This window comes from Ahaetulla prasina, chromosome 8 (genome assembly GCF_028640845.1).
Source record: "Ahaetulla prasina isolate Xishuangbanna chromosome 8, ASM2864084v1, whole genome shotgun sequence".
Lineage (NCBI taxonomy): Eukaryota > Metazoa > Chordata > Lepidosauria > Squamata > Colubridae > Ahaetulla > Ahaetulla prasina.
The window spans coordinates 24,132,779-24,145,136 of record NC_080546.1 but is presented as its reverse complement, the minus strand read 5'-3'; the positions used below and the strand labels follow the sequence as shown (position 1 = coordinate 24,145,136).

Here is a 12,358-nt window from a genome sequence, read left to right as displayed (position 1 = left end):
TGCTTGGGTATAGGCAGTGGTGGGCTGCAATCAGTTTAAAAACTGGTTCTGTGAGTGCGCGCGCCTAACACGCTTATGCACAGTGTTCAAAATATAGCAATTTGAAGCATAACATAACATAACATAACATAACATCAGAGTTGGAAGGGACCTTGGAGGCCTTCTAGTCCAACCCCCTGCCCAGGCAGGAAACCCTACACCATCTCAGTCAGATGGTTATCCAACATTTTCTTAAAAATTTCCAGTGTTGGAGCATTCACAACTTCTGAAGGCAAGTCGTTCCACTTATTAATTGTTCTAACTGTCAGGAAATTTCTCCTTAGTTCTAAGTTGCTTCTTTCCTTGATCAGTTTCCACCCATTGCTTCTTGTTCTACCCTCAGGTGCTCTGGAGAACAGCCCGACTCCCACTTCTCTGTGGCAGCCCCTGAGATATTGGAACACTGCTATCATGTCTCCCCTAGTCCTTCTTTTTGTTAAACTAGACATACCCAGTTCCTGCAACCGTTCTTCATATGTTTTATCCTCCAGTCCCCTAATCATCTTTGTTGCTCTTCTCTGCACTCTTTCTAGAGTCTCAACATCTTTTTTACATCGTGGCGACCAAAACTGGATGCAATATTCCAAGTGTGGCCTTACCAAGGCATTATAAAGTGGTACTAGCACTTCACGTGATCTTGATTCTATCCCTCTGTTTATGCAGCCCAGAACTGTGTTGGCTTTTTAACAGCTGCTGCACTGCTGGCTCATATCTAGATGGTTATCCACTAGGACTCCAAGATCCCTCTCACAGGTACTACTATTGAGCAAGGTACCACATATCGGTACTGGTGCATTTTGTTTTTGGCCTAAATGTAGAACCTTACTTTTTCACTGTTGAATTTCATTTTGTTAGATAGCGCCCAATGTTCAAGTCTGTCAAGATCTTTCTGTAACTTGAGCCTATCTTCTGGAGTGTTAGCTATTCCTGCCAGCTTGGTGTCATCTGCAAATTTGATGAGTTCCCCATCTATCCCTCGTCCAAGTCATTGATGAAGATGTTGAAGAGTACTGGGCCTAAAACAGAGCCTTGGGGTACTCCACTGCATACTTCCCTCCATGTGGATGTAGTTCCGTTGAGGACTACACGTTGAGTGCGGTTGGTCAGCCAGTTCTGAATCCATCTGGTGGTGGTGCTGTCTAACCCACATTTTCTACTTTATCTAGTAGTAGGTTATGGTCTACTTTATCAAATGCTTTACTGAAGTCCAAGTAAATTATATCAACAGCATTCCTCTGGTCTACTAATTTTGTCATTTTGTCAAAGAATGCGATAAGATTAGTCTGGCATGATCTGTTTTGACAAACCCATGTTGGCTTTTGGTTATTACTTTGTTTGCTTCTAGGTGTTCGGTGATTCGTTGCTTGATTATCTTTTCCAGAATCTTCCCGGTATTGAGGTCAGACTGATAGGTCTGTAGTTTCCTGGATCTGTTTTTCCTTTTTGAAGATGGGAACTACATCAGCTCTTTTCCAGTCCTCTGGCAGCTCCCTGTGCTCCAGGATCTTTGAAAGATATAGTTCAGTGGTTCTGAGATCCGTCTGCCAGTTCCTTCAGAACCTTGGGGTGTAATCCATCCGGTCCTGGTGATTTGAACTCGTCTAGGGTAGACAGGTGTTCACTTACCATTTTCTTCCCTATTTTAACTTGTGTTTCTAATCTGTTTTTGTAGTGCTGTTTTGATAGGTTGGATTGTTTTTCCTTTTGTGTAAAGACAGATGCAAAATATGAGTTAAGTAGATCTGCTTTCTCCCTGTTGCTTGTCATCTTCTTGCCACTTTCTCCCAGCAATGGGCCAATTGTTTCCTTGACTTTTTTCTTGTTTTTAACATGTTGGAAGAAGCTTTATTTATTATTTTTTACTTTTGTCGCTAGCCTTTGTTCATTGTGAGCCTTAGCTTTCCTCACTTCATCTTTACAGGCTCGGGCTATTTGCTGATATTCTGCCTTAGTTATTTGCCCCTCTTTCCATTTTTTATATTTGTCCTTTTTGTCTTTCAATTTGTCAGATAGTTCTTTATGCATCCATGCTGGTTTCTTTTGTGATCTACTATTTTTCTTCTTCATTGGTATTGTGTTAGACTGTGCTTTTATAATCTCACTTTTCAAAATTTCCCAAGCTTCTTGAGCTGTTTTCCCCCTGAGGATTCTCATCCATTGAATCCTTCTCAAGATCTCTCTAAGCTTAGCTGCTTACCTTCTAAGGCAGCCCCGGTAAGTAGAATAGAGGCGGCACAGAAATCAGCTGTGCCACATTAATCAGCTGAGCCAGAAAGAAGGAAATATAGGACAGGATGGGGCGAGTGCGGGTGGGCGGGGCCAGCTGAACTACCAGTTCACTCGAACCGGTCCGAACCGGCAGCAGCCCACCACTGGGTACAGGCCTGCTTGTGAAATAAGTTCTTGACTATATCACATTATTGGTGGTCCACTTAAATGGACTCCAGAGGATGGTAGAGGACAGGAAGGCCTGGAGGAACGTTGTCCATGGGGTCGCGATGGGTTGGACATGACTTCGCAACTAACAACAACAGATTGTTCCCCTGCAACAGTTACTTTTCTTTTGATAAGATGGCCATAGAACTGTTGTACTCTACAGAAAAAGGAAAGATGCAAATTACCAAATTCTGCATCAACGTATATTCTGCATCCAGAATGAAGAAGGCAACTTGTATATATTTTATGTTTGTAATGAGACCACAGCAGAGGTGGGTTTCAGCAGGTTCTGACCCGTTCTGGAGAACCGGAAGCAGAAATTTTGAGTAGTTCAGAGAACCAGTAGTAAAAATTCTGACTGGCCCCGTCCCTATCTATTCTCTGCTTCCCAACTCCCAGCTGATTGGGAGGGAATGGAGATTTTACAGTATCCTTCCCCTGCCACGCCCACCAAGCCATGCCCACCAAGCAATGCCACCCCCACCAAGCCACACCCACAGAGCTGCTAGTAAAAATTTTGAAACCTACCACTGGACCACAGTTCAAATTTTGATAACCACCTAAAATAAATCATTTTGAAAAGTGCAACACAGAAACCCATACATTTGGTGTTCTTTCTTGCGTTTAAGACGCTTTAGTCTTCCTTCCTTTAACTGTATAACTGTTATGTGGTGTGATTGGGAGGATTGTCCTCTTTGAAGGCTTCCACAAAGCATGTGCTAGGTTCACTGTGGAAAGAGAATGCTGGATTAGATAGGCTTCGGGTCTGGTGAAGCTCTTTAGGTGAAAATATGAATTGGACCAGTAGTGGTCCTCTTTCCTTCGCTAATGGTTTGGAACCGGGAGCAACGCTTGCTCATGGCTCTTTGTACATGCGCAGAACCTTCTGCACATTCTCAGAGTGTCTGTGATGACATCTGGATGAGTGGGCGGAGCCTCCCGCCGCTGCCATGACCGGTTCATGGGAACCGGGGTGAACCAGTAGAATGAATTGGATCTAAGTGTTGAAATGACATATTCTTATCCGTACAGATGGTAGCCACTGGGATCTGTCGGACTGATGATCATGTATGGAAAGGGTTTTTTCCAAAAATAGACTACCCTGTTATTGGGGGCCATGAAGGAGCAGGCATCGTTGAAAGTATTGGACCAGAAGTCACTTGTGTAAAACCAGGTAAGGATAAGATAGATAAATTATTCACATTGGATAGTACAGTACTAGGAATTTCAGGCAATTTTGAAGATGCATGTATATTTTGAAATATTCAAAAGAGATCAGGTTCCTTATTCTCTTTTGATAATAATTACAAAAGGCCACACTCCTTGAATGCACACATATACTACACTTGTATATATTACAACATTGTTGGTTGTTCGGAAGAACTTGATGTGTATTTATTTATTTTATTAGATTTATAAACCGCCCTTCTCCCGAAGGACTCAGGGCGGTGTACAGCCAGAGTAAAAAGAAACAATATACAGTTAAAATAAAATTTAAAAACTTATTATAACAGTGTGGCCGAAATTAAAATAATTAAGAATCTAAAAACCCCAATTAAAACCAGAGAGAAATTTAGAATTTAAAACTAAACCATTTAAGAAAGCCCCGCACGAACAAACAGATATGTTTTCAGTTCGCAGCGAAAAGTCCGAAGGTCAGGTATTTGACGTAAACCAGGGAGGAGTTCATTCCAAAGAGTGGGGGCCCCCACAGAGAAGGATCTTCCTCTGGGGGCCGCAAGCCGGCATTGTCTGGCGGACGGCAGCCTGAGAAGGCCTATGTCAACTAAACTGGCATCTATGTCTTGATATTGTTGTGTATATTACAATAATATCCTAGGTACTTGGGAAGGACTCGAAAAGTAAAGAAAAATGTCATATCCAGTCTAAACACCTAGCTGGCTGTGCAACCAACCATAACTTATTAATATTAAGATGTCACAGTGCAATCTCTCTCTTTTGTCCAAATATATATATAAGGGACAGAGTTTGTGACATTGTGATACAGATTTTGTCCTTTCTCCCCTTTCTGTACATAGCTGTGAAGACAGCAAAGGGGTGTAGTCAGAGGTGGGATTTTCTTACCTTCCCTACCAGTTCGCAAATGTGAGCTCGCTTCGCTCACACGCGCTGCCACTGCACTTGCGCACAGCCTTACGCACATGCGCAGTGCTCGCACATTACGTCCAGGCAGGTGGGCGGAGCCCCCCCGTAGTCGCCACTACCGGTTTGCCCGAACTGGACAGAACCGGCTGAATTCCACTATTGGTGTCAGTTAACATTCTGTTTTTCATTGCTCTCTACATGGGGCTCCCCTTGAAGAGCACCCGGAGGCTCCAGTTAGTCCAGAATGCGGCCGCGCGGGTGATAGAGGGAGCACCGCGTTGCTCCCATATAACACCTATCCTGCGCGGCCTGCACTGGCTACCGGTAGTCTTCCGGGTGCAATTCAAGGTTTTGGTTACCATCTTTAAAGCGCTCCATGGCTTAGGACCGGGATACCTTCGAGACCACCTTCTGCCACCGATTGCCTCCCAACGACCTGTGCGCTCCCACAGAGTGGCCCTCCTCAGGGTGCCGTCGACCAAACAATGCAGGTTGGCGACCCCCAGGGGGAGGGCCTTCTCTGTGGCGGCACCAGCCCTGTGGAATGAGCTTCCTCCTGGATTACGACAACTCCCTGACCTCCGGACCTTCAGACATGAACTGAAGACTCTATTATTTCAGCGTGCGGGACTAGCCTAAGAACAAAATGTTTTAACCAAATTTTAATGGGGGTTTTATTGGTTCTTATTGTTTTAGTGATCAGGCTTTGATAATATTTAGTTTTAATCTGGGTCTTAAATGTTTATTTATTATATTGTTTTATATTGTTTTAATATGCCTGTGAACCGCCCTGAGTCCTATGCGGTATATAAGTTTAATAAATAAATAAATAAATAAATAAAAGCTTCTTTCCAGTAACCTGCAACCTCTTTTGCTTCCTCTCATTTCAATTTAACTTCAAAGGAAGAGATTTAAGGAAACTGATTTTTCAGTATAGCAGGTGGCTACCAAGGAGGTTTCAGAATGATGGAAAATAGTGACATCAGCCACAGGAACCTTCTTCCACTGTGAACAATAATTTATTTTCCATTTTCTCTGTGTAATATTTTACTAGTTTTAATCCAAGTACCTTTAGAGGAAAACACCACTTTACGAACACATTTAAAAATAACATGTTAATTTGGTAAAAAATATTCCAAGATTCAGAACTTGCACAAGTGCAAGCATGATACCTCTCTGTTCTTAACGGATGTTTTACCAATGGAAGCTTATGCCAAAACAGCTGAATTATCATACAACTTTATGTGGGTCAGTCTTTGGACATGACTAGAAGCTGTAGCTGATCACCTTTGCAAGCTAGCAAAATCACAGCACTGGTTACTAGTAAGCTTCCAGACCCAAATCAAAGAGTTGGTCATAACTATATGGAGCCCCATATGGAATAGCATCAAGGTATACCATGAAATGCCTTGCCAAGCAGATCCACTAAGTCTCTTAGAGCAGGGATCTCCAACCTTGGGCACTTTAAGACTTGTGTACTTCAACTCCCAGAATTCCCCAGGTGGACTGGGGAATTCTGGGAGTTGAAGTACACAAGTCTTGAAGTGCCCAAGGTTGGAGACCCCTGCCTTAGAGGTTCATGTTCTGAACTGTTTTATACTTTTAATCTGTTGTATCTCACCCAAAGGTGAAATGCTCCTGGTTTGGACCAGATTGGCCGATCCGGTAGTGATGGCGGTGGGTGGTTCAGAGAACCGGTAGCAAAAATCCCTCCCTCCCCCCATGCTCAGCTGAGCCACGTGATCATCAGAGTTTGTTTTTTTAATTTTAAAAGCATTTAATTTTAAAAGCTATTCTGCAGCCTCTTCTGCAGAATAGGTTGTAAAAAAATGCTTTTAAAAGGTAAAAAAAAGACTGACGATCCCAGCTGAGCTGCCTGATCATCAAAGGCTTTTTTTTACTTTTAAAAGCATATTTTCTACAACCTCTTTGGCCGATGCTTTTAAAAATGCTTTTAAAAGTAAAAAAAAAAAGTTCGTATATCACAGTTGATCACACACACACACACACATGCTGTTCTACTTATCCCATGCCTCCTTTTTGCATACACTGTGCTCGTGCAAACCTTGCATTTGGTGCATGGTGTGCACTGTGCATGTGCGAACCGGTACTAAACCGGTTTAGATTTCACCACTGATCTCACCCAAACACTTCTAATGGGTAAGCTGTAAAAACTGTAAATGAATAAAGAAGCCATCCCATTTTTTCCAAGCCTTTTCAGGGGCCTGGGGAAAAAATGCTGCGGCTACTTATAAATTATTTGAACAGCTGACTTCTTAAAACAGGCAACATCTTTCCTCCTGGCTCATGCAAAAGCCTGAAAAATATATAAGCTGTTTTAAAGAATAGCAAAGAGGTGATGACCTAATATCCGAAATACATCTTAGGAATTATTCTCTGTGTGTATAGCTTAAATATTGACTCCTTTAACTTTTATTAATATGCTATGAGATTTTTAACCCCAAAAAGATTGCATTAGGACTGATCTTTATTCCCTGCAAGGTGACAAAGTCATTCCTCTCTGTGTTCCTCAATGTGGACAATGTGACTGCTGCTTGAGTCCAAAAGCCAACTGCTGTCTCAAATCCCAGTAAGTTTGTTGTACGTATTATTTACCGTATTTTTCGGAGTATAAGGCGCACCGGAGTATAAGATGCACCTTAGTTTTTGGGGCGGAAAATAAGAAAAAAGCTGATTGGCAGGTGGATTGGCCTCCCGGAATACCCCCAATCAGCTGTTCCCAGAGGTGAATTTTAGCAACAGGTTCCATGGTTGTGAGCTCTGTGCCTTGCTTTTTTTTTTACTTTTTTTTCTGCCTCTGAAACTCTATTTCAGAGAAAACTTTTTTCTGCCTCTGAAAGCCTCCAAAACAGAACTTCAGGGAAAAAAAGCCTCTGAAACTCTGTTTGGGAGCTTCTTTTCTGAAGCTCTATTTGGGGCTTTTTTTCTAAGCTCCATGAAGCTCCATTTGGGGCTTTTTTTCTAAGCTCTGTTTCTGATGCTTTTTTCAGCCTCTGAAACCTCTGTTTGAGAAGTTGGGCGGGCTACATTCAGAGTATAAGATGCACCCAGATTTTCACCCTCTTTTTTGGGGGAAAAAGGTCTACCTTATACTCCGAAAAATACGGTATTTGGGTTTTCCAGTTACAGCAGGGGTGTCAAACTCAAAGCCCTGGGCCCAAATCTGGCCTGCAGGACCACCCTGAAAACAGCGAAGGACCAGCCCGCCCTCTGTCAGCAAAAACGTCACAGCTGACAACGGCGCTCAGGAACACCTATTTTGCTGGCAGGGCGCTCAGGCCACCACAGGTGCCCTGGTACAAGTAATGTCAAATTGGCCACGCCCACCCTGGCCATGCCCACCCAAGCCCTTGAGGTCAAACACAACCCTGATGCAGCCCTCAATGAAATTGAGATACATAGTGAGTTACAGTGACCATTTCTGACCAATCCAGTCTATGACAAAACACTGACTTTCAATCTCCTCAAACAGCGTTTATAAAGCTTTTCAAAGTCTGATGCCAGATGGAACCAGCAGGTTCACCTGCCGGGGGAAACAGATTCATCACTTCCTGTGGATAAGCACCTTCTCCGAGTACACGGTGATGCCTGAGACATCTATTGTAAGAATTGACGATGATGCGCCTCTCGATAAAGTTTGCCTCTTTGGCTGTGGCTTTTCTACTGGCTATGGGGCTGCCATCAATTGTGCCAAGGTAAGGAGAAGTACATGCTTCCTACATAAGTTGGAAGAAGAGTTTGTTCCATTTCTTCTAGAAATGAACCTTGATTTCTTTGGCTTTTGCTGTAACTTGTGGTATAAATATAACTATGATTTGAGTAATCCTGATCAATTGTGATTGATTTACATTGTAAATATGGTGTTGATCTTAGTCTCTTGGCTTGATATATCTTCGTGGCTTAGTACAACAGAATGGCAAACAATGGCTTATTGTAACATGGAAATTCAATCATGGGTCTAAACACACAAGTGTTGCAAGGATATCATGCTGCTAGTTTGGACAGAGAAGTAATGTGAAACATCCTTGTCAATTTATTACACACCATGCAATAAATTATATTTTCTGCACTCGCTTCAGTCCTAGGCTATACCTTTTCTTGTGTATGTATTCTAACCTTCTTGTTATACTCTTATTAGTTAATTTTGTGGCATTGCCCTTTTTTCTTTTTTCTTTTTTGTTTACATTTATACCCCGCCTTTCTCCGAAGACTCAGGGCGGCTTACAGTGTATAAGGCAATAGTCTCATTCTATTTGTATATTTTTAACAAAGTCAACTTATTGCCCCCCCAACAATCTGGGTCCTCATTTTACCTACCTTATAACGGATGGAAGGCTGAGTCAACCTTGGGCCGGGCTCGAACCTGCAATAATTGCAGGCTTCGGTGTTCTTAATAACAGGCTATTACCAGCCTGAGCTAACCGGCCTTTAGCTTTCTTGAAGCTAAAACTATTTTTATTGCATTCTGCTCAGTTTTATTTATTTTATTTATTAAATTTATACTCTACACACCTTGTGGTTTGAGGTGACTCTGAGCGACTTTGTTAGTTCTCATGCCATCTTCATCCATCCAGCTCCTGGTTTTGTTTGGGTGTCTTCCAACGCAAGATTCTTCTTTGTGTGGTGTTTTTTTTTTTTCTAGGTTGAGCCTGGTTCTTCCTGTGCCATCTTTGGCTTAGGAGGTGTTGGTTTGTCTGTGATCATGGGTTGTAAAGCAGCTGGAGCATCCAGGATTATTGGGATTGACATCAACAAGGATAAATTTATGAAGGCCAAAGAATTAGGAGCCACTGAGTGCATCTGCCCCCAGGATTTTGAGAAGCCGATTCACGAGGTGCTTGTGCAGAAGACGGGTCTTGGTGTGGACTATACATTTGAAGTGATTGGACGCATTGACACAGAAGTATGTGATTTGTGTTGGCAACAATTTCTTAGGTTCAAATTTTCATTTTGTAGCAGAAAGCACCTTCCAGATATTAGGATTAACATTCAAGCAGAAAATATTCTAGTGTCTTGTGATCACATAGTCTGTATTTGGGGGGAACCTTTTTCCATTTTCTAGGAAAAAATGTAAACATTAAATATATTGTATGTCCAACCCATGCATACTTTGGAATCTTTGTAGTAGTATCAGCGAGTCACATCTAAGGATTATGATTATAAATAATCTCATTCTCCTCCTCCTCCTCTTTTTCTGTTACCCAGAGGACAAATGAGCAAACTGATGTATTGGTTGGTCCTTCCAAGTTACAATTATATGCAGGTAGTCCTCGAGGTATGACAATTGAACCCAAAATCCAGGTTGTTAACTGAAACATTTGTTAAATATGTTTGCCCCATTTTACGACTTTTCTAGTCACAGTGGTTAAGTGCATCATTGCTTTTGTTAAGTTAGTAATATAGTTGCTAAGTGAATCTGGATTCCCCATTGATTTTGCTTGTCAGAAGGTTGCAAAAGCAATCACATGACCCCGGGACATTGCAACTGTCATAAATGTGACTCAGTTGCCAAGCACCTGACATTTGATCATGTGACCATTGGAATGCTGCAACCGTCATAAGTGTGAAAAACTGTCGTAAGTCACTTTTTTCAGTGCTGTTGTAACTTTGAACAGTCACTAAATGAACTGTTGTAAGTCAAGGACTACCTGTACTGCCCATATTTTGACACTAGGTAAAAGAAACAGACAGGGATGCAGTGGCTCAGTGGCTAAGATGTTGAGCTTGTCGATCAAAAGGTTGGCAGTTCAGCAGTTCGAATCCCTAGTGCCGCATAATGGGGTGAGCTCCCATTACTTGTCCCGGCTTCTGCCAACCTAGCAGTTCGAAAGCATCTAAAAATTTCTAGTAGAAAAATAGAGACCACCTTTGGTGTGAAGGTAACAGTGTTCCATGCGCCTTTGGCGTTTAGTCATGCCAGCCACATGACCATGGAGACATCTTCATGAAGCACTGGCTCTTCGGCTTTGAAACGGAAATGAGCACCGCCCCCTAGAGTCGGGAATGACTAGCACATATGTGCGAGGGGAACCTTTACCTTTACCTTAAAAGAAAAAAGTGAGGAGAAAGAGGTACCTTGTTCCAGCAAGAAAGACAGATAACCCATCCAAACAACAAAACCCCATTATCTGAATGAAAGTATTGTTCATCTTTTAATTCTTATTTCCGAATGCTGAGTTAGATGCACTAAGGATCTCCTGTTCATTCTTTGATATAGCTGTATTCTCTTTTTTATATAAGCAACACCTCTAGGATTATGTACAAGCAAGTGGAAAATTTAGACAACAGTCTGTTCACTTGAATTCTTTAGCTTGTTTTTCTTTGTGTCTCAATAGGTCAGTGCCCTTGCATCTTCCCACCTGGGCCATGGGATTTGTGTGCTGGTGGGGGCACCTCCCGCAAAATCACAGCTCTCTTTTGACCCTGCTCTCCTGCTCACAGGAAGGAAACTATTAGGCTGTCTGATTGGAGGTACGCATTGGTCAAATTTGGTCAGGTGGGTCATAAATAAGATACTTTTAACCAGTATGTGCATGTGATTCGTTTTTCAAAATAAGAAGTATGGTTTTTGATTGGTCCAGTTTGGTATAAAATTGTATAAAGTTGTCTTGACTCTTCTAAAGAATTCTATCTACTATCTGCTTAGTTTCAGCCTCTGAATTGTCTCCGTTTCCCATTGCTGAATTTAAACCAAGAGTAGGAAGCTCTGGTTAGGAAATGCTGTTTTGTCAAGATTCTCAATATCTTATTAATGGAATGGAATGGAATGGAATAGAATAGAATAAACAGAGTTGGAAGGGATCTTGGAGGTCTTCTAGTCCAACCCCCTGTTTAGGCAGGAAACCCTATACTATTTCGGACCAATGGTAATCCAATCTCTTCTTAAAAACTTCCAGTGTTGGAGAATTCACAACTTCTGGAGGCAAGTTGTTCCACTGGTTAATTGTTCTAACTATCAGGAAATTTCTTTTAGGTTATTTCTCTCCTTGATTAGTTTCTACTCATTGCTTCTTGTCCTGCCCTCAAATGCTTTGGAGAATAGCTTGACTCCCCCTTCTTTGTGGTAACCCCTGAGATTAGCTACAGTTTTCTTAAGAAATGACATTATAATGAAAAATGATTAATAAACACTAACCCCTTTTCTAGTATAACAGCATTTATCATTGTAAGTATTGTGATATAATTGGAGAATATGCTTACAGCTCAGCTTTCACCAGCTTAATGTTCTCCAATTGCATCATTTCAATATTTTGAAGGACAAATTTATTATAGGTACACCAGAATTGGTGATGCTGCAAAAATATATATATATTAAATTTTCAGTTCATTTATGCAAAGAAATGAATAGCTCAATTAGTATTCCTATTTGTTTTCTTTTAAAACCCAGGTTGGAAATTAAAAGATGCTCTCCCTAAACTTGTTTTGGATTATATGAAACATAAATTTAATACAGATGCATTAATATCTCATGTATTGCCTTTTGAGAAGATCAGTGAAGGATTTGAGCTTTTACTTTCTGGAAAAAGGTATGATTGTGTCAGCCCATTACAGGCTGTCACATTTTATTTCTCTTATTTTGTCAGATCTTTCTTCTAAAGATTTCATACTGATACAGTTTCATCATTATTATTATTTTTTTATTTCATTTGTCACAACAGTATACACAAACATCGTCATAAATAAAAACAACACATCATAAAAGAAATATATATATATATAAGTAAAAGTATGCAACAGCTATGTTAATTTGATATAA

The 12,358-nt window shown here is 41.3% G+C and overlaps 1 protein-coding gene across 1 annotated transcript in view; it reads left to right on the top strand.

Annotated features, from left to right (window-relative positions):
- The window catches only part of LOC131203166 (uncharacterized), a 50,354-nt gene that overhangs the window by 36,214 nt on the left and 1,782 nt on the right, over nt 1–12,358 (top strand). Inside the window, exons 13-18 of the mRNA XM_058193118.1 lie at nt 3,508–3,649; nt 7,084–7,171; nt 8,075–8,297; nt 9,245–9,505; nt 10,938–11,073; nt 11,990–12,128. Of these exons, the coding sequence (XP_058049101.1) occupies nt 3,508–3,649; nt 7,084–7,171; nt 8,075–8,297; nt 9,245–9,505; nt 10,938–11,073; nt 11,990–12,128 (989 nt within the window). The remainder of the gene's footprint in view (nt 1–3,507; nt 3,650–7,083; nt 7,172–8,074; nt 8,298–9,244; nt 9,506–10,937; nt 11,074–11,989; nt 12,129–12,358) is intronic.